Below are 21,010 nucleotides of genomic sequence, written 5' to 3'. Positions count from 1 at the left end.
AATTGATACTTTAGGTTTTTGTATTGATGATAGAGGATTCAAAGTCCCATCAGCTAAATTTATTCTATATCTAGAATAATTATAAATATATATATATATATCTTAGTTATTGATAATAAATCTTATAATTAAAATATACTTTTATCACTTAATCTTTTTTACAAAAAATCATTTATAAAATCAATTTAAAATTATTGATGAAAATAAAAGAGCTACCATGATGTGATTGTTGTAAGAAACATAATAATGTAAAATATAATGATCGATATTCACATAATGATTTCCTAAACAACTCAGATGGATTGGGGAAACTACATTTTACAGATGATAATTTCTGAAATTAGCCATTATAATCCCTATAGAATAGTGGCTTACCATCGCAATAAGTTATGACAAATAATAAGAAAAACTTATCCAAATAACAAATTTCGCAAAACATTGTGCGGCTGAAATCATTCCATGCGTTTAATTTTCAATATAATTAATGCTATTATTAGAAATTTGAAAACCAAGTATTGTTCACCTCATTTAACTTTTTTTAACGAACATAAATTTATAAGAAGGTGCAATGAATCATGGATGCTTGAGTGAAGAATATGGTCCTTTTCGTAGATTTTTAATGGATACACATCCATTGTCCCTGGCCAGCACCTATCAAATTTATGTCCTCATCATGTCGTCATGTTTTGTAAGATTACAGGCTTGTTGTCTACACCATCGTAATAACAATGGAACCTTATATGCATATAATGGTCAAATGAAAACAAATATATTATTAATGGTTGACGCTAATTAGCTTCCTAATTTGTAACTCTTCACACCAAGGATGGGAAAGACAAATTGGTGTTGGATTCCATAAGCAATTCAGCATGCCGAAGTGGTCACAGGAATAGGAATAGCTTCGAAGACAAGAATGATGCACGATAGTTCATTGGGTTGACTCGGACCCACTCTAATTCCAATACAGGTGATTTAACATGTCAATATAACATTATTATTCGATGTAATATTTAATTAATTTAATTTATACTATATGATATTTGATGATTTGAAAGCATAGTTATAATTTTTGAATCTGATAACAATGAGGCACGTAATTTTGATCTTGATTTATAGTTATTAGAATTCGATTTGGTTCATGCCATATAACATTTGATGATTCTCATCTTATAGGCACGTAAAGTTTAGTATAATCGAGTTTGTGAGGCGGTGTGACTTGACTCGGGTGGCATTCGAATCTGTCGAACCTTTGGGATTAGATACATTATTAAGAATTATTATAAGAGATTCGAGGCTTGATTTGATCTAAGCCATCCCAATTCATCTAAACTATTCGACTTAATTGGATTAGGATAAGAGTGATTTAGACAAGATTCTTAATCAACCCTACTAATTTAACTTGATTCAGACCATATGACATACTTATTCGGTGATTCTCATTTTGTGTGCTTAGTTCGATAGGGCGAGCGTCCGAGTCGATTTGACTAGACTCACATTTGAAACCTCGAGACTGGATTCCATATGGTTGAGATTGAGATAGGCGTCACAGTAAAGTAATAGATTCAAACCAAAAATTGGAGTCGGCTCATTTAACTGAGTCGCTGCGCGTCTCATGAACCTTCCTCTTTTTCCAAGTGGAGCCGGCGGTGGGTCCCGCAGGAGCAACGCGTGGTCACAAGACTCGCAGGTGAAAACGATTTAAGGTGTCGATTTGATGGCCCAGGAAAATTTAATTTAATTTTTGTTATTTAAATTAATTATATTTATTGTTGGGATAAAATAAAATAAAAAAAGAATATATAAACGGTCTACTTTTAACCGGCGAGTGACCTGAAATTACAATATTGGATAAAGCCTGTATATATACGGAGGGGGATGGGAGCGGAGAAGAGGGTGGGGGGGGGGTGGGGAGGGAGAGCAATCCGTTTGGGGCTTCTTGAACGTGGAATTTCTGCTGATTTCATGCGTGAGTGAATGGGAATTTTAGCTCGAGAGGCAATCGCTAATGCCTCCGATCGTAAGGTCGGTGGATTCGTCTCGATCTTGGAACTATCCGACCATGTTTTGCCTCATCTTCTTGGGATTGTTGGAGTGAGATGGTGGATACGGCGTTGGCCAAGGGGGAAATGAATGCGTGTCTTACTCTTGTTTTGATCGATTATTCTTCTTCTTTTCACATCATTTTTCCTCTTTCTTGTTCCCCCTTTTGATCTTATGTTGTGTAACGAGGCGTTTAATTTCTGTTTCAATCCTTTGCCTTTCTTGGATGGGATCATAAAGTTGGGGATGACCTATTTTTGTCCCTAATTTGTTGTGTGTGATTGATGATGTTTTTTTTTTTTTGGTGCGTGTGTGTTTATTTTTCTGTTTTATTTATAAATAAGCCAAATTGGTAAACTAAGTCTTTTTTTACTCTGCATTTCGATCTTTTATTGTGGGATGAAGGTTGTCGATCATTTCTCGAGGATTTGTTGTACTTAGTGCTGTGTTCCCACCTTCTTCATCCCCCTCCCCCCCCCCCCTTTTTTTTACCCCCTTTCGATCTATTGGAGATGCAGAAAGTAATTTGTTATGGTTTTGGTTCCTAAGGTGAAGAAAAACATGGGAAAAGGGTTCCTGTGGTACTCTTCATCGAATGCATTCCTTTTTTATTTCCCAAATATTCTTCACTTAACCTAAATTAACAATCTTGATTCTGTTATACGCGTATCATATATTTCGACTGTTATAAATTTTCTGCATTGATTGCTCTTCCAGAAACAGTCTTGAAGTTGTTTTCTCATCTGCTATGCTTTTCTCTTTCAGGATCTTGATTGTCTTTTTTGATACCTTCCAATCAGCAACACCTTTCTGCTGAGTTAGAGTTGAATGCTCATCCCCCTACCGATTCCTTTCGATAGCTGAGTATTCTCTCCCGGTTGTTGATACCAGTCCTACATGGATTTCATTGTTGGTAAATTTAGGGCCATGGTATTGGAGTGTGCTAAATTGTTGATTTTAAGGCATCACATGTACCATAATTCACCTACACCTGACTAGTCGCAGTGGAAGTGTAGATTAGTATTTGGCTTTGCGTCATATTGCTCATAAGCTTTATAGGACTGGATAATGTGGGTGTGGAATTAGACTTGTTAGGGAAGCTCATGAGGAAATTAATTCCTCTGATTAGTTATGCAGAAGTACTATTATGTGGCTGGATGAATAGGCATGTTCCTTGAGGGTGATAACACTGAGTCAGCAGCCAGCATTTAGAGGAAACAATAAGAGAAGGTAAAGAAGAGTCAAGTTTAGGCACCTATACGTTGCAACAATGGGTTTTCCTCAGGTACTGCCAGAAGAAGATGATGGAGAAGCAAGATCACCAAGCACATTCGTGTCATCTCTGCCTCGATGTTACGGTGTTAGCAGCTGCGACTTGGATGGGTTTCATGCAGGAAGCACAAATTGTAACAGCGCAGGAGATTTTTCATATTCACCTATCTGTGATTTTCAGAGAAAATCCACCTTGGAAAACTCAGAAGAAATGGATTGGCTATTGGAACATAGAAATTCCAATGGTGCAGCTGTAGAGCTTCAAGGTCTGAAGTTTGACACCAATAGTGCAAATGACAAGTTGACACCTAAGTTCTGTCACAGCATTCAGAAGCCTCTAGTTAGGGTTGTTGGTTTCGGATCAGGCCAGCTGGGTTCCTCTGTTAATGGTTTTAATAATGTACTAGTAGAACAAATTAATTCTTCTATGGCCCTTGACAAGTCTAATTTATCAAATGATTCCCATGGGCTGCAACCACGGAAACGTTTGTTGTCTCCTCTGAACAGTACACTCAGGAAGCAGTTCCATGGTGATTTGCTAGACATCAATTCTGTTAATACTCAGCTCGATTTCTGTGGCTTGAGTGGAAATCATAGTCTGTTCTCTTCACATGATCATAAGAAACCGAATGTTGGAGTAGTTGAAAAAAATCCAGACTGGCCTCTTTCAAAATGCTCAAATCTGCACAGTTTATCAGATGCCAATGTATTGACTTTTGATGGTTTAAGTGATGGGCCTGTTTTTGATAACAAGGATTGTTCTTATTCTCGTTGTTTATCTGTAGGAGGGCTTGATCAAAAAAATAAGCTAAGACCTTTTGCTGGAACAATAGTCGTATCTCCAGAGAAGGTACTCTCAACACCTTTTTCGTTGTCCCCTCTCGGTCCTAGATGGTCTAGAGGAATGAAAAATCCAGGAGTCCAGAGGAACATCCTGAAGGATATTGAAAGTGACTTTTCAGTTCTGAAGGGCATTGAAGGTTCAAATGGTGGAAGCAGAACTGAAATATTGTTCTTGCCTGAAGATGTTGATTTCAGGGCATCAAGTACATTTGAAGAACCTAGCATTTTACATGATGAGATGGATACATTTACAGCTTTTGGTAGAGGCCATAAGGGCTGGAATGGTGGTCCTAAGTCTGTGCCTGCACCTCATTGCATGAATCATATAAGAGGCTCAAGCATGGTGCCTGTGAGGAGGTCATTAGTTGGTTCCTTTGAAGAATCTCTCATATCTGGTCGATTCTCATCTGGGAAGGTCTGTCAGGTATGAGATCAGATCTTTGTTTCATTCACCTTGATGGCTAATTGATTTCAACTTTCTACGATGGCAATATACAAGCAATTGTATTTAACCTGTCTGGTTCTTTCTTCCAATTGTTTGCAGAGCTTCAATGGTTTTCTGGCTGTACTAAACATCACTGGTGGTAATTTTTCACCACCATCTCAGAAACTTCCTTTCTCTGTGATGAGTGTTGATAATGATAGCTCACTGTTGTACTATGCATCAATTGATCTTGCTGGAGCCTTGCCTTCTAGTAAGTGTAGAGGCCCAAAATTAACAAGAAGCCTGAGCAACGATTCTGGAGTAGCAAAAAGTCGGTTGCGCATTCCTATGAAAGGACGCATACAACTGGTATTTGGTTTCTTGGCCTTCAAAATTTTGTTGTTTCTCAAGTAAGTTAGGATTGTTGATTTTGTTATGATATGACAACTGATGGTACTTGTCTTTAAGTACAACATATTTACTTACCATTGTGAACAGCGTGTTATTGTAGTTATTAGTGCTAATCATGGTTAAGTTTGTAAAAGTAAACTTGTTCAAATTTGAGATGTTCATGTAACAAAGAAAAGATGTATGTACTTCAGGGGAATTCTTGCCTGTAGATGCTTGCAAAAGACAAGCGGGACTTTCTTTTTAGCTTTAGAAGCGTCTTGGCTGCATTTAGGTATCAATATAGACCAGTTGGGATCTTTCCTGTCAGCCACACTTGATTTTCATCTAAAAATCTGAATGTGTTGCAATTTGCTAGTCACTCCTCTCTCTAAGATTTTTTTTCCCTCACTTATCAATTAAGATAAACTGTGTTATGTTCTTTTTCTTCTTTCACTTTCATAACTAGCAAGAACTTTCTAGGTAAATATGTTATCTTATATTTTGCATAGGTTAATGTTGAGGGTGTTGATTTTATGTTTTTTCCTTACATATATGTTCTTTTGTTCTATCATTTTGATAACTACCAACGACATTCTAGGTAAAAATGACTAGCAATAGGATGGAAGACCAATCATCACCTGTCTGAAAGGGAATAAGTACAATTTGGTGGCATAATCTATGTTATACACCTTAGAAGATAATAGTGGATGATTTGTTGGAATCCCTAATAAACAACAGAACCATTTCAGAAATTTTATAACTAGAGATATTGTAATAGGGCAAGGATTGCCACTTGCTCAAGTTGTCATTTACATAGTGCCATGCTAACATATTCACTTACGTGCTTAAGTATGTTTAGCATTCCTTTTTCATGTTAATGATGCATTACCCTGTTTCGTGTTAATATTTTTGGTCATGGACTTCCGATAGCTGATGTTTCTGAAATTTCTTTAGCCTACCTCTTTGCCGTTTTAACAGTCATGTACCTGTATCCAGCCATAATTAATACAGATTATCTAATATGCATTTACATAATTTTATGTATCTACTTGATGAATCTCTTTTGTTGGTTTTGATAGGTCCTTAGCAATCCTGAGATGACCCCTCTCCACACTTTTTTCTGCAACTATGATTTGAGTGACATGCCTCCAGGAACAAAGGTATGGGTATTTCACTGCTTAGTGTATGCGCTCCTTGTTTACATTTGTTATGCTATAAGATGACATATAAGCAACATTATGGACCAATTTGTTTATTTTGTTGCGGTCTAGTTCCTTCAATTGTTTATTTGCTATTAGTATTTCATGGATATAAACAAGATAATATGTGTATCAAACTGTGTGATTAACAAGGTGACAGAGGGGATTGTAAAAAGAATAAAAAAACAATAAATAACATTTTAGATGTACTTGTGTCAAAATTATGTTTATGTCCTTCTAACTTTGTTATATTCTTTGACAACCCTGAAATCTTTCAGAAGCTGGTCCTCGAAATCACAGTGGCATCTTTCTAGTACAAATATGTGGACTGAATTTTGTAGATTTGAGGAATGTAAACTTAGATTTTGAAACTAGAAGGGTGCAACTGTAGTTTTGACATAAATGTGAGGAGTTTTGTTAGTCTACCGATGATAATATGATATTTATGTTGTGACTTGTAAGACTTAAAAATATCTGACAGCAAAGTTCATGAGAAGCATGCGAATTATGAAGAAAATTACTTATATCCATTCTTATGTCACTTAATATGGAATGGTGTTATGAGTGAGCCTGATTTCTTTCATTTGGGGAAATGCAGAGACACCTTCAACAATCAACATAGCTTCTCAGGGTGGCTGAGTCCATGTAGCACTGGTAGCTACGCATACACAGAAATGGTTATATTTTAGTTCTTATCTCAAGTATAAAAAAGCATAGGAAGTAGTTATTTGTCATGTGTCTTTTAGGAGCTTAACCAGAGTTTTCAGCACCTTTCACTTTTTCTCTTCTACAATGCAACATTGAATTTCTTAATTTTATCCAGTCTGCTTGTTTAGCTGAGATTTTAGTAAATAACAAGAAACTCTCAGGACACTGCTACAGCGTTCCCAGTTTTCATGGATAACACATACCAACTATAGAAGTATGGGAAATTGTGAACCTTGAAATGTGCATATTTATTGCAATTTCAAGATGTCTTTTCTTGGAATATGTTTATTTCTATAGTGAAACTGTTCATTTCATATCAACAGTCAATACTTAACTTTTTCTTCTTTTCCTTTTTCTTCTGACGGATGTTGATGCTTCTTTTTTTTTTTTTTTCCTGTTTTGGTGCAATGACCACAATATTTTAGAACCTAAAACAACAAGATAACAGTGAACCCCAGCTAGTTGGCATAAACTACATGATTAATTTTCCATTTATGTTGCATGGGAGGTATATATGCATGTTTATTTCCTGTCTATGTTGCAATATGTGATAGGTAGAATGAATTGTCAAAATTTTGTTATGGGAAACATGCACATAGCTAGTTAGTTTGGAGAGCCACATGGAAGATGTGATGGTATCATGCTTATCTTTATTTATCGTGTTCGTTGAAAGCTTCAGCTGAACTACAGTTGTCTTATACCGATTTTAAAACAATGGTAATACATATTTGTTCTATTGACATAAATTGAAGCAGACATTCTTACGTCAGAAGGCCACTCTTGCTTCTTATGAATCCTCAACTAATCTGGCAAAAGGAACCGACAACCATAACATTGAAGCAGCTTGTATTACTATGGCAAAGTCCAGTGAAACTGGCCATGGAGAGTGTTATGGCAAGTCTGCTTATTAAAGTTTAATTTGTCTATTCCATGATATCCATAGTTTGAGAAATTGATCACTAACTAAGAATGATGTTTGTCATGCTTTCAGGTTGTGTGCGTAATGATGAAACTCAACACTGTGAATCAGCTACTAAATCACGAAGCACAAAGGAGAGAAGCTCAGAGTTGTTCTCATCTGGGGACTTTCATGGATTACCAAATAGATTTAATTATGTCATGGACTCTAGAGATAACAGTGGGCTCAACAAGAGTAACCAATATAAGAAAATTGAAGAGGGTAATTGTTGTCAGATAGATATGTGCCGTTTAGCTAGCACAAAATCTGTTCATAGCTCTTTGAAGGTCAATGATAATACTTCTGGTGCTCTCCGTTACGCACTTCATCTGCGCTTTCTGTGCCTCTCCACTAGAAAATCATCCAAGTCACTACAGAGATGCAAATCTGACCCTGATTCGGTCCCCATAACAAACAATATAGAAACTATGGGAGGGCGTCGATTCTATTTGTATAATGATCTCAGGGTTGTGTTTCCTCAACGGCACTCAGATACAGATGAGGGCAAGGTATGAAGTATGAACTGAAAAAAAAGTCGTGTACATACTGCAATTTTGTTTTTGGTTAACATTGTTAATGTCATTGGTTTCTTTACATTGTCTTTATGCTATCTTAGACAGTAGAGAAAACTAGTCTTGTGCATAAATCACAAAATCCTCGTAATTGATAATCCTGTTCGTTCCTTTTCCTTTAAATTGATAAACAAGCAATGAATTTCAGACTGGACAATTTGCTTCCATGACATATTTACTATCAGATGAACCTCCCATAAAGTTGAATCCTGCATGACTCGATGATCTGCCATAACATTTACATATAGTTGGAATGCATCTGATGAGCTTGTTGGGCTGGGTTTACACATTTCATGTTGCTGCTGAAAATAGGTAGTGAGTTTTCAGTCGACAGATTCTTGTTTTATAAGATAGTTTAACGTCATATAATGAGAGTGCAATCAGCATGATTGGATTGTTTGGTTTCGTTCTTATTGTTTTCTCTCTCTCTCTCTCTCTCTCTCTCTCTCTCTCTCTCTCTCTCTCTCTCTTTTGAATTTGCACTTGACACTCCTGATCATAGTTTGGAGGATATGCATTTCTTTTTTTTTCTCAAATAAAAAAAGTTGAGCACTGTGATGTGAGATCTTCCACATCAAGTGATGGAGGATATACATTTCATTTTTCTTTAGGTCTTCAGTTTTTTTTTTCATTTGCATTTTTACCTGTTATAAGGGTTGTGATTAAATCTTCAATGGGAAGAATCAAGAATGTTGGTTCTTTAGTAGTAGTGTATCTACTGTCAGTTTTTGTGCGATGTTGACTAGGTCAATGCAGCATGTCGTTGCTTGAAGTTATCCTTAGTGAGTTGTTATAAGAGCGACTAGTGAGCTGAGTGAAGCAAGGTAGGCGGATGAGTGATGTTCTTGAAATTCTTGCAAGGGCTATTATTCAGGATTTTTATGATGTCGAAGTCAACATCTGATATTCTTGAAGTGGTTGCAAGGACCACTATAAGGGGTCTCTATGACTGCATTTCCTGTGATTTCTATGTTTTGTGGCAGATCTCTGCTTGTTTGTCCTCATGATTAGACCAAAGTGGTATAGCCCAAACATCGTTAAAATTCAAACATCTCTAGCTTCTTGAAACTCTAGAATCGGACATCTTTAATAAATTGTGATACTTTATTAGTTGGTTGGTTGTCATCCGATGCTTTTTTTGCATCTGTTTTACCGACTTAAGTTACAGGCATAACTTTAAGCAGTGGGAAACGCTGTATTTCCTCTAGATTTGGTCTCTAAACTGTGTTCACTGATGATATGACTTGTTATAGTTGCGGGTGGAGCACCACTTTCCAGCAGATCCAAAGTACTTCGACTTGAGCAATTGACAAAGCTTCTTGTTTGCCTCCTCGGGCATTCCCTGGCAAACAAACTGTACATACCACTGACCACCTCAGTCACCTCATCCCCCCATGTTGTACAGAATTTTCTTTCTTTGATGAATAAAATTGTACGTAGATCTTCTCCGGTCCTGCTGTGTTGTGTTGGCTGATGATTTGTTTTGGCAACTGCTTGTAACACTGGAGATGGGTGTAGGTAGACTGCACAGTTCACCTTCAGCGTGCTGCTCGAGTCCTGGTGACGTCAATTTTGACTCCCTTGTGTAATCGAGGAGACATTGTGGCAGTTGATCCACTGTCCTCAGTGATGAGATTTGGACTATGGTGTTCATTTGGATCTGATGGAGCGTCCATCAGAATTGAAAGTGATCCTTCTATATTGAGAGTGAAAAATGGATCGTGCTCGATGATGAGGTTTGGACTATGGTGTTCACTTGATCTGATGTAGTGTTCATGATCTTATGGTAAGGCTGTTGAATATATTGATGGACTGATATTGAGAGTGAAAAATGAAGAGAATAAAGTAGATTGTCTTGATGATTACGGTTACTAACAATCAATCCAAGTCTCGAGGTACAAGGGAACGAGGGATGGGCTGATATGTATCGCTATAATACACTGTTGCATTCTCCAAGAGAATGCTCGATCCCAAGTTTTCAAGGGTACGATAATCAAGAGAGTGATCTCCATCGGATATTTTGTTTTAAGGGTTCGATAATCAGGAATCGAGGCAGGCATCTTATTTTGTTGATATGATGAGCAATGACATCTTTGGATTCGATACGGGTCTGATGATATTTGTACCATGAATTTTTGCGGTATGGATGAACTGCTGATAATTTATTATTATTATTATTTTGTTGGGGGCGTGGGGTGGGGGGGGGGGGGGTTTAAATTGTCACACGGAAGGCTCACATCGAATCCCAAATCCATGGGGATGTTATGCGACTCGCGAGAGCTTGTGAAGTTGTCCCCTCAGCGAATCGTTCAAAAAGACCCGATTGACAAAAAGGAAATCATATCATCAAAACCCTTAATCATGAAGGGAAGTAAGAAACACTTTATTTTAACAACATACTGATTCGATCGACCATATCGATATATCGAAACAAAGCCAAACATTCCTTGCAAATGGGTTTGCAGTGCGAATAGAGGAGCCCACATCCTAACATTCCTTGCACCCTTTAATTTTTGTTAATTTGAAATATAGTCAAATGACCTAAACTTAACATTTAGTTAGGAAGCTAATTACAAATTGAAGCCAGTAAGTCTCAGTTACAAATTTAACTTTTTAGCACTCTCTCAATTGACTCCACATATTTGATTCTGCACAACAGTTAAAGAACATGGCACCAACACAAAGCCTCCTCCCACCATGACTTACAAGAATCAAAATACAATGGCCAAAAGTGATTCAAGCGGAAGCCTACCTCGTAACATTCATGGTATTTTCAGTAGGTTGCACTCCTCTTTGGCTGTACGCCTGTACCCATGTCTGTTGAAATCAAAACACATTCATCCATCTACCTACAGGGACTGGGAAGAACCATTGATAAGATGAGAAATCAAACTCAATCAAAGAACACTATGGACTGCATGTTAACAGGAAACAAACCCTCGTCAATTTTCTTTTGTTCACTCAATAAAGAAAAACTAGGATTAATCGCACATTATGAAAAGGAGATGCTTGTAAAGGAAAATTATGACTGCAGAAATGAAGTTGCAACCAAGAATGGAAAACTTACCAGGGCAGGTCACATACTAACGATTGCCCTTCTGCATCTTGAATCTTGAAACTGGCTTCGAAGAACTTGAAACAGAGGCCTACAAACATGATTATTTAATTAAATTTTAGGATGGACTATGCGTATCAACGACCAAGTATTTATGAAATCAACATCTCTGCAAATGACATAAAGAGGCAGGATATGGTGGTATAAAACTGAGCTAGGAAATGATGGTATGAGTGCAAAAAGTTCCTATAGTAAATGGTTGTGAAATCATGCATTATTTCCCCAGGTTAAACCATTTTTTTATGGAAGAGAGATACCAAATTATGGGCTATGCCATTATTATAATATATATATTTTTCCTATCGGACAAAACTTGTGTGCAGATAGCTTGCATCATCAAGGATCTCAAAAAGAGTCTAGAGATAGCATTTTCCATTTATGAAAAATAAATACTTTAAGCTGCTTGTATCTGATACAGAGGCATGCTGACAAAGTTTGGATACTATATTACCATATATTTCCAGTTCAAGGTGTTTTATGCATCCATCAGGCTTTTAAAATAAAGATCCATGCCTCAACTTGTAGACAACAGGACTTACCGCCCATCTGTTTTTATTGGAAAGAAGCCAAACCCGTGTTGGCAACAGAATTCATTACTTGCAACTTGGACACTTCCTCAATTTTTTTATTTTCAAAAAAAGTATTAACAAGACCAGGATTTTGTGGATACTTGGGCAAATTTTATTTTTCTTAAATGTTAATCTCTTTATCATGGGCGAAATGGATAAATGGTTCTAATGGACATATGATTTTTATAGTTATTCTTTTGTGTCATTTGTTCAGGACATCATACTATAACCAATCAAATATTTTTCAGTGTCTTATCTGTACCACATTTGTCTTATTTCTTTCAGTAATTGACTTAACATACGTGAATTATGCAATATAACTATCATATACCTGTAACCTTTCAGTGAAAAAATTGTTGCATCAGCATACCTGGCCCAGGTTACTTTTAGCTGACTGGATGGGTGGAAGACCAAGATCATGCTCGATGATAGAGCCCGTGAAAGCCTGCATATGGAAAATCAGAGCACCAAATAAAAGATCATAGAAATGAGTGATGAACAGCCACGGCATATGGTGGATAAGTAACAGACTTTATGACCACTTGAGACCCGATCAGAAATTTGTCTTGAAGTACTGTTGGAAGAATCCTGCAAAGATTCTCAGCGATCAGTCATCAAATTCCCTATGAGCTGATAAGTATATATATGCATACAAAAAACTAATATTTCCTATTGCTACACAAAATATCTTGTAGTTGCAAGCACTATGACATAAAACTTAAGTGAAGGGGTCATAACAGACCTCACCAAAAAATCATGGATTAGTGGAATAAATCAATTTCACCATTGAATATGGTTTTCACATTTAATCTACAATAAGATAATAGATAATAAAGCAAGAGTTGCTACTAGAATCATACCTCAATCTTTGAGAAAGAGAACTTCGCATCAGATGAAGACACCTCTTTGCTGATAGACTGTCCACTGTTGCTTAAAGAATGAGCTGGATAAACAGATAAAACACTAGAGAATAAGGATCCAATCTCATTCTCTCCTCACTGTTTGCATATAAGAAAATGAAAGTCTTGTAGAAAATAGAAATCATATAGTTAGGAAATATGTGAGACACTAGATCAAATCTGGTTCAACCATAGATTGAGTTTAACAAATTTCATTTTCAGACACGCTAACCACTTAGAAACAGCTTTCTAAGCATTTTTGCAACCATACATGTCAAGCCATAAAATAATCAAAGATAAAATTCATGGCATATCTTTGTTAATAACTTAATATATACAGAAAATTGTCATTTGTCAGATAAATTATTCATTTATCTGTACTTTAAGCTTTACCAAGTTGACCACAACTGACTGGGTCATGCACAGGTGCAACTTCTTCACTTAATAAGCTAATAGCAAGCCACAGGATTAGACTGACTAGAAGTTTTAGATTCTCCTTGCAACAATATTTTAACAAAGCTTTAGACTCAATTTGCAACAAAGGAATAACTATAAGTTTCTACTTTCTTTACATGGTGAAATACTCGAATGTCAACAAACAGAGTTACAACATATGATGTCTTTGAAACTATACTCAGTACTTATATTGAGAAATTTTATGTGATGGTGGAATTAAAATTGCGATTTGAACATAAAAGGACTATGCAAAAGAAGTAAATAATAGTAGCCGGTTAGATCATCTTATCACAATGGCTGTGTATAAACTAATAACAAAAATAACAATCCATGGCATGTACATAATGTTAAAAAACTTACCTACAGCTGGAAATTGCATTTTTGAATCCCCACTCTGCAGTGAAGAAAAATAAATCCAATTATAAAAAAAATGTGCATATACACAGTTAAATAGATACAGTGTTTGCTCACAAATGGTTGGTCGGTCAGTGGTTGTTCAGTGATGCCTCCAATCTGTTTGGAAACAATTGAGCCTAACATTTCTTGACCTTGACCTCTAGCTTTCTGTACTGGATGTTCTGACTTGTGTTTTATCTGTAACCAGACAATAAAGTATAGCTAACCACTTTGAATTCAAGTCTTAAATGAATTATTTTATTATTTCAGATCACCTCCAAAATCTCATGTTTAAGATCTGATGTGGAGAAACTAGAACTGGACTCAGCATCCTCATCTTCATCTCCAGTTTCATCATCCTCAACTTCATCACCAGCCAAGTTCTCCTCATTATCATCATCTGAAGTACTTCCATCTTCTAGTTCTTCCTTTTCAAGTTCATCTAGCCTTGCCATAATTCGAGCATATTCCTCATCTTCATCAGGCATTTGCATATCATCTCTTTTGGAGTCTAAAGAATCTGAATTTGCCAGACCTTGAATATTAGACAATGCTGAGGTTTCAACAAAAACCTATATATATGAAACCTTGCAAGAGCAGATATTTATTTTCTATGCAGCACATAAGGTTAAAAGTCCAGAATGAGTCACAAAAAAAAAAGAAAAAAAAAGAGCAGCTAAAACTTCAGATATTTTACTGATAAAGCAACAATTAATATAATATCAAAATGTACTTACATCTAAGAATAGATCTAAAAATGCTACATTTATCATCTTCCATAAGTATAGATAACCAATGATTGACGTTTCACCCGGACCGGTATGCGGTAAGTACCAGTTTGGATGTGTAGCGGTACATGGACCGCTCTCGATCCGGTCCACCCATATAAAAGGGAAATTATTGTAACTCTAACCCTAATCTTCTCGTGTGTGTCACTTCCCATGTACACCACACCACACACCTCCACCTCCATGCACAATGCCACACACTCTTCCGCGACAACCTTCCCGCACACCTCCACTGCGCACACGGGTCTGCCTTGTCTCCTCTTCCTCCTCTCCTTCTTTGCGTCTTCCTCGCTCTTGAGCTTCTTCCTCCTCCCTCCTGCACTTCTTCCTCTTCTTGTTCCTTTCTCCTCCTCTTCCTCCACCGTTCCTCCCTCTTTTTGTTCCTTTTTTTCCTCTCCAAAACATCAGTATGTACTAGTGTACCAACACATAATACATCGGTATTGACCAGGATACCGGTCTGACCATATCACCGAAACAGGTCTGATACCTGAAACCACAATCCTTATAGATAACATGAATGGAACATGGGAGTACAATGCTTCCTTCCCTTTTTTCTGTGGAAGAAAGATGTCCATATATGTCAATTTAACATCCAAGAATTTATGATAGCAAATAAGAGTTGTTTGGCCCAATTCCCTCCAAATAATAGGCATAAAGCTAGTCCTCTGCTCATGTAAGTTATGCCGTTTACTTAGAAGTAAAAGCCGAACAATGATCTTCAAAATTAAATGTCACCTAGAAACATAAGGGATAGTGAAATGATGAAAAGCACATGATCCATACTATGTAACATAAAAATTCAGTCAAATGGGCCAATAAAGGATGCTTAGTAATTCATTTGAACATTCAGACTCAAGTTCTAGACCAAAATAATTCAATCTGGACCCAAGATGAACCTTGCTGTATGCAGCATCTACTTATTTTAAGAACCTCATAAATATCTGATTGCCAATCTTTATACAGCAACTTCCATACTTACATGTGAAGTCTTCCCAGTCCCATTATTCCCATTTCCAACGTCATCTACTTATCAACAAGTCATAGAGTAAATATCCACATTTGTATCCGTCCAACAAAGCAACTGAACTCAAACCAACTGAACTTTAATTTTCCCAAACCTTAGTCTTTCTCATTGCTCCAAATCAGCTGTTACCCACCACAAACATCATTTGACCCAACTTTCTAAACCTTTCTACCTAATTTACACCTACATATCAATTTGGAATATCATATCTGCAACTCCTACAAGGCTAGAACACATGACAGAAGGTCAGAAGGTTCCATGCAAATGAGTTCCAAATGAATTAGTTCTTCATTAATTTTTTCCTTTTCCTTGCTATGAAAATACATATTATGATTGTTTGACAAACTGGGAAGACTGGTACATAGTGCCTAGCACATGCTAGTTCGTATGTGGAATGAAACTAGGCTTTACCTCCAGTATGCCCCGTGAACCAGGCTTACTACCCAGTTCTTTTCTTTGCTAATAAAAACCCTAAAAATTATCCCACTTCCAGCCCAGTCTTCTGTCTAAGGAGAAGACCATGGCATTTTATTTATTTGTTTTTCATTATAAAAAAAAATCAAAGTGGAATTGAAATTCCCAAAATAAGTGTGAATCATCCAGACTAAGCAGAAGCCCATCAGTTAATTAATGCTGTCCATATTTCATGATTGAAAAATTCAAGTTTAAGTGGAATAAGTAGTCAGTTAATTTTACTCAAATGAGAATTAGAAAAAATGTGCTGTCTTGTTACAGTTTTATGTTCTCTGTGCTGTCATCCAATGGGTGATGGGGTAGAAGATGAAAATGGAGCTTGGTACCTGATCCAGGAGCCTTCTTCTCAGATTCTTCAACATATTCCTCTCTTATCTCTACAAGTCCCTCCTGTAAAAGGGGGAAAAATTGAAAATATAAGTATCCAAAGTAAAACCAAATCTATCACGACTCAGTAGCTTCAGCATCTTTATTTTCTAAACAGCCTATACTATCCCTTAAACTTCATGACTTCAGACAAACCGTAATCACATAACGGACAGAATACTATTGGAGAAAGGGTTACAAGTGAAAAGAAGAAACCTTCATCCAGTAAACAAAAACTATCAATCAGCAAGTACTTACAGCAGCCTCTGCGGCTGTGGAATCGAAGAACTTGGCCTCGGCCTCAAGATCCACCATCGTAGCCTTCAAAGACTCCACCTGACCTTCCAATGCCTTCCCCCTCCGCTGTAAAATCTCCATCGTCTGCTTTGCCGTCCGCTCTGCATAATACCCCTCTCCTAATAACACCTAAAACCACGAAATCAACCCCCGTGCGACAGATACTGTTCGCAAATGAGAAGAACAAAGATTATACCAGAAACTCGTTGGTATGTACGAGGCGGCCCGGGAAGAACGCCGCACTCCCAAAAGGGACCTATGGATGAATCCGGCCTCAAAATCAAGGGCGGTGATGATGGAAGTATGAGAAGAGGAGGAGGAAGAGCGGGATTCTTACCATGATATCGTGGGAGAGTTCCTCAGGGAGGGTGCGGACGAGATTGATGAGGGAGGAGTTGTCGGAGACGAAGCCCTGGACGCCGAGGAGCTCGTTCCGGCGGTCGGCGATGGCTTCCTCCACCCGCCGCGCCGCCTTCTGCGCCTCATCGGGTGGGAAGAGGGTTTCGAGGGAGGTGATCGTTCCCCGCGCGGCGGCTTCCATCGAGACGAACAGAACGCCGAAGAATCGCGATAGTAATGAATACCTTTGGGCCTCGCAGGGGGTTTATCCGATTATTACACCGGCGACCAATAATTGACAGCGCTAATTATAAAGAAAATTAAATGTGAATTTACATATTGATCATTGCAACTTTTTAATTATACAGTCGAAACTTATTATATATATATAATCATAATTAATAATAATATATTTAAGGGTGATTCTCCAACAGTCTCTTTTTATTTTTTATTTTCCCTCTTTTAGGATTTTTCGAATGGTATCCTTTTAATTGGAACGATACTCAAATATATCCCTCACAAATCCAATGATATTTTTTTCGTCAATTTTTTCATCAGTTTAGATTGTTATAATATTTTTATTTAACTCATTTATAATGTTAATATTATTGATGTGCTAAAAAATACTGTAGACACGTCTCTTTTAACTGTTATTTAATTATTATTACTCATAGATCATTATGATATTATATTTTTAAATATGTAATTAGTTTGGTTGAGGTTATTAGATTATTTGAATCATCTACAATGTTCTCAGGTGTTTTTTTGTTGTTGTTTCTTAATAAAATTAAAAAAAAAAAGGAAACATACATTTTAAGTTTATATTAAATTATGTTAATACCTTGCTAGTTTATTACAAAATCAATAAAAATATCTTAGATAAATCATCTTATAAAACCCCAAAATACATAATAAAACATCTGATAAATATTTCAATTAATTGAACTCGAGTTATGTTATTTTAATATATTTATATTATTTTATTATTAAATCAAAATTGAATGACTTGATTAAATAATTTTATTATCAAAACGGAATATATTTATATTCAACATTCGGAAAAGTTTGCTAGGTTTGGACCAAAAAAAATCTTTTTTCAAATAATAAGGGTTCTTATTTATCATTTTATACAGAGAGACTTACTTCTATAAGCAAAATGGAGAAAATAAGAGGAGGATTGATCCCAGAAAAACACATAAGTATGGGGCTTTTCTGGAAAATGCCTCTTTTGTGCGCCAATATTTTAGGTCTGAACACACCGTTTATTATTATTTTTAAATAATATTTATAATAACTATAAGTTTAAAAATATAATATTATTTTACAGTATTTTTATTATGACAGTTGAAGCACTGTAACTGTTCAAAAATACTGTGATAAACTAAAATATTAGAAGATATTTTTAAATTAAAGATACTATTAAAAAAAAGTTAAATTAGAAGTATTAATCGGGAAAAATCGAAAATGTGGTTATTTTAAATCTACTCATCGACGGCTGGCTAATAAATAAATGGGAAGACGGACAATGGGAGGGATTTTGATGGAAAATGCTCGCAATTCAAATTAATAATGCGGCATTGAATCGATCGGCCGCAATCGACCCTCATATCTCTTCGCTCGCTGCACCGAAAATTTCTTTGCGTCCTCCCTCATCTCTCCGCCTTCCTTTACGTTCTTGGGTCTTTTTTCGAAGCGCTGAATCGGAATTGCTGGCTGTTCGGCCTTTTGGTTTGTCTATTTTGGAAATGATCGCCACAACGATATCAACAACGGCAGACTTTCTTTGGTTTTGCACTTCATTCGCTCAGAAAAGCGGAACCCTAGCGGACGGAGTGAGGAACCGGACTTGTCATCATCCCAAATTAGTATCATGGTAGAAAGGAAAAGGATGTCATTGAAATATACATTACAGTGGATTCTGATCAGGCTGGCGGAAAGAGTTTCTTCTGGTTAAGTCATATCTGCTTCAATGTGAACTCTTTTCCCCCTCCCCTTCTGTTATTGTTATTCGAATTCAGGAGCGGATTACTAAATCCTCTGATCAAAGCTGCGAAAGGAAAGTGTTAATTTGAAGCCAATTGAAACAAAAAACGCAAGAAAAGACAGGTACATACGACAAGTTCCAATGAACCGAAGTTGGATAGAATTCAAAGGAACGAACTCGGGTTCAAGAATGCATCTTGACTCCAAGTGGAACATCGTGAACTTGGATCAACGTGAATTACCAAGTGGTTTCAGAAGTTCGTTTGATGATCTTGATGGAATTTTATGGAATTATCATGCATGGAATTCTCTGTTTGTAATTTCGCCAATAAACGTAGTTGTTAGTAACTTCTGTTAATCAGAAGGCCTTCAAATTATTTCCATACTGCTATCCCTCTAGTTGTGCATTTGTTTTCAAGGCATGCATAAGTTGAAAACATATTTGATGGTTTTTAATATTGCGATGCTTGTCCTGAGTCATCCCATAATATCTTGGACTTATACAAGCACTGTATGCTTATTTGGTACCAGTTTAAATTGTGGGAAAATGGACATATTAAAGTTGAATTTCATAGTATTTGAACTCATGATTTCTTTTTCAGTTCATTCAATATGATCTGAAGATGGAGACATTTACTTCCCACATGTCATGTGTGAAAGTTGTACTGCTGGGCGCATTAGGTCCCAGCGTCAACATGTATTCTGTGGCTAGATTAACTTTTCTAGTGAAGTTCTTTCTGTTTTAAGCTGTTTTTGCAACGTTTGGGAAATCTTGACAATCATGTATGGTTCTAACTATCCAATTCAAATTTCCGCTTTGTATGCATGGTCCGACATGATTTTTGCTCAAGATTACATTCTTGCTGCTTGGATTATGTCTTAGAGCTTTGTTTTCTCTATCATTTTCATCAAGTGAATTCATTACGTTAGCCACATTTTTTTGCTTGTTACCACAGAAACAACTGTTTTTCTACTACTCAAGAGGAAGTTCTCATTCTCCGTTATTCTTCTTAGTCTGAACTGGTTTCCAAAATCTGCTACCAATTCTATTTTAATTGAGTTTTCTGGCTAACCTCTGCACATGGTTGAAGACTGGATACCTGTTGGTTATTGCTGCACCTTACAGATGTCTTTTAGTCTGCAATTTTGAATTTTTGTTGTAGTCATTATCAACCTGTAGATGATGGTGATCATTGACATATAGTATCAAGGGTTCAGGTGAGATCCACATGTTGGCATCTTTTAATCTGCAATTTTGTGTATTGTTTTGCTCATTAACCATTTTCTTTATTCATGTAGTCTGATGATTTTATCACTGCTGCCACTACTGAAGTTAACCACTTTCTGGATATCATGGTGTGTCCTGCATGTTTCTTACCATTATTTGAAATTAGAAAAAACACTGTGACGTAGAAGCAACACTAGGAATTTAACTATTCTTTACAGGAAAATTTTGTTATGTTTTATACAGCTTCATTTTTGCAGTTGTCTCAGGCTACTTATCAATTAAGTAGACTTGATCTTAACAAATAAGAGTCTTAAACATAAAGTAGGTTACTTTGCACTTGAATTAAGAAGCTAAAGAATAATCATAGAATTATCAAGCTATTATTCTGACTATAGACTTATCAAGCTTCTACCTTAGTACCTTACAATCGACTCATGTAGCTTAACTGTTTTCTACTTCTTACTTTAGGCTGTTAGTGATGTATAAATTTGTTACTTTTGGGGACTGAAGACAAATTGGCTGGAAATTTAAAATATTTGCTGCTTGTGACCATAAGTACTGATGGTTTTTATGCTCATGAATTTTTTTTGTTTCTAATGGTCAATTATCATGCCAGTTTGTTATGCAATTAGTAGTAAATGTACTTTTTTCTTTCTAGTCCAAAGAG

General features: G+C 36.4%; 2 protein-coding genes across 8 annotated transcripts; one reads left to right on the top strand and one right to left on the bottom strand.

The window, feature by feature from the left end:
- The first annotated feature begins 1,885 nt into the window (after nucleotides 1-1,885).
- Nucleotides 1,886-9,860, top strand: LOC135582516 (uncharacterized). 3 transcript variants are annotated; one of them, XM_065153946.1, is made up of 7 exons: nucleotides 1,886-2,621; nucleotides 2,806-4,579; nucleotides 4,700-4,948; nucleotides 6,049-6,129; nucleotides 7,629-7,770; nucleotides 7,868-8,343; nucleotides 9,660-9,860. In XM_065153946.1, the coding sequence occupies exons 2-7, from the start codon at nucleotides 3,311-3,313 to the stop codon at nucleotides 9,714-9,716; spliced, it is 2,274 nt and encodes a 757-aa protein (XP_065010018.1). In that variant the 5' UTR covers nucleotides 1,886-2,621; nucleotides 2,806-3,310; the 3' UTR covers nucleotides 9,717-9,860. The 3 variants fall into 3 exon arrangements, with proteins under 3 accessions (XP_065010018.1, XP_065010025.1, XP_065010014.1); XM_065153953.1 differs by having other exon boundaries at nucleotides 1,903-2,022; nucleotides 7,632-7,770; XM_065153942.1 differs by having other exon boundaries at nucleotides 1,903-2,022.
- A 1,075-nt stretch (nucleotides 9,861-10,935) lies between these two features.
- On the bottom strand, nucleotides 10,936-17,398 carry LOC135639907 (uncharacterized). Of its 5 annotated transcripts, none has more exons than XM_065153908.1 (12): nucleotides 17,131-17,398; nucleotides 16,990-17,049; nucleotides 16,755-16,922; nucleotides 16,457-16,520; nucleotides 14,117-14,361; nucleotides 13,917-14,039; nucleotides 13,806-13,839; nucleotides 12,951-13,033; nucleotides 12,622-12,678; nucleotides 12,461-12,535; nucleotides 11,474-11,552; nucleotides 10,936-11,264 (listed from the first exon to the last, which is right to left on the bottom strand). In XM_065153908.1, exons 1-11 carry the CDS (start codon nucleotides 17,332-17,334, stop codon nucleotides 11,490-11,492), a joined length of 1,176 nt encoding a protein of 391 aa, XP_065009980.1. In that variant the 5' UTR covers nucleotides 17,335-17,398; the 3' UTR covers nucleotides 10,936-11,264; nucleotides 11,474-11,489. The 5 variants fall into 5 exon arrangements, with proteins under 5 accessions (XP_065009980.1, XP_065009988.1, XP_065009995.1 ...); XM_065153916.1 differs by having other exon boundaries at nucleotides 10,936-11,223; XM_065153923.1 differs by having other exon boundaries at nucleotides 16,755-16,912; nucleotides 17,131-17,208.
- Nucleotides 17,399-21,010: the final 3,612 nt, after the last annotated feature.

Source organism: Musa acuminata, chromosome BXJ1-4, assembly GCF_036884655.1.
Source record: "Musa acuminata AAA Group cultivar baxijiao chromosome BXJ1-4, Cavendish_Baxijiao_AAA, whole genome shotgun sequence".
In the NCBI taxonomy this organism is placed as follows: domain Eukaryota; kingdom Viridiplantae; phylum Streptophyta; class Magnoliopsida; order Zingiberales; family Musaceae; genus Musa; species Musa acuminata.
The sequence above is the reverse complement of the archived record's forward strand: the minus strand, read 5'-3'. Positions and strand labels throughout refer to the sequence as shown.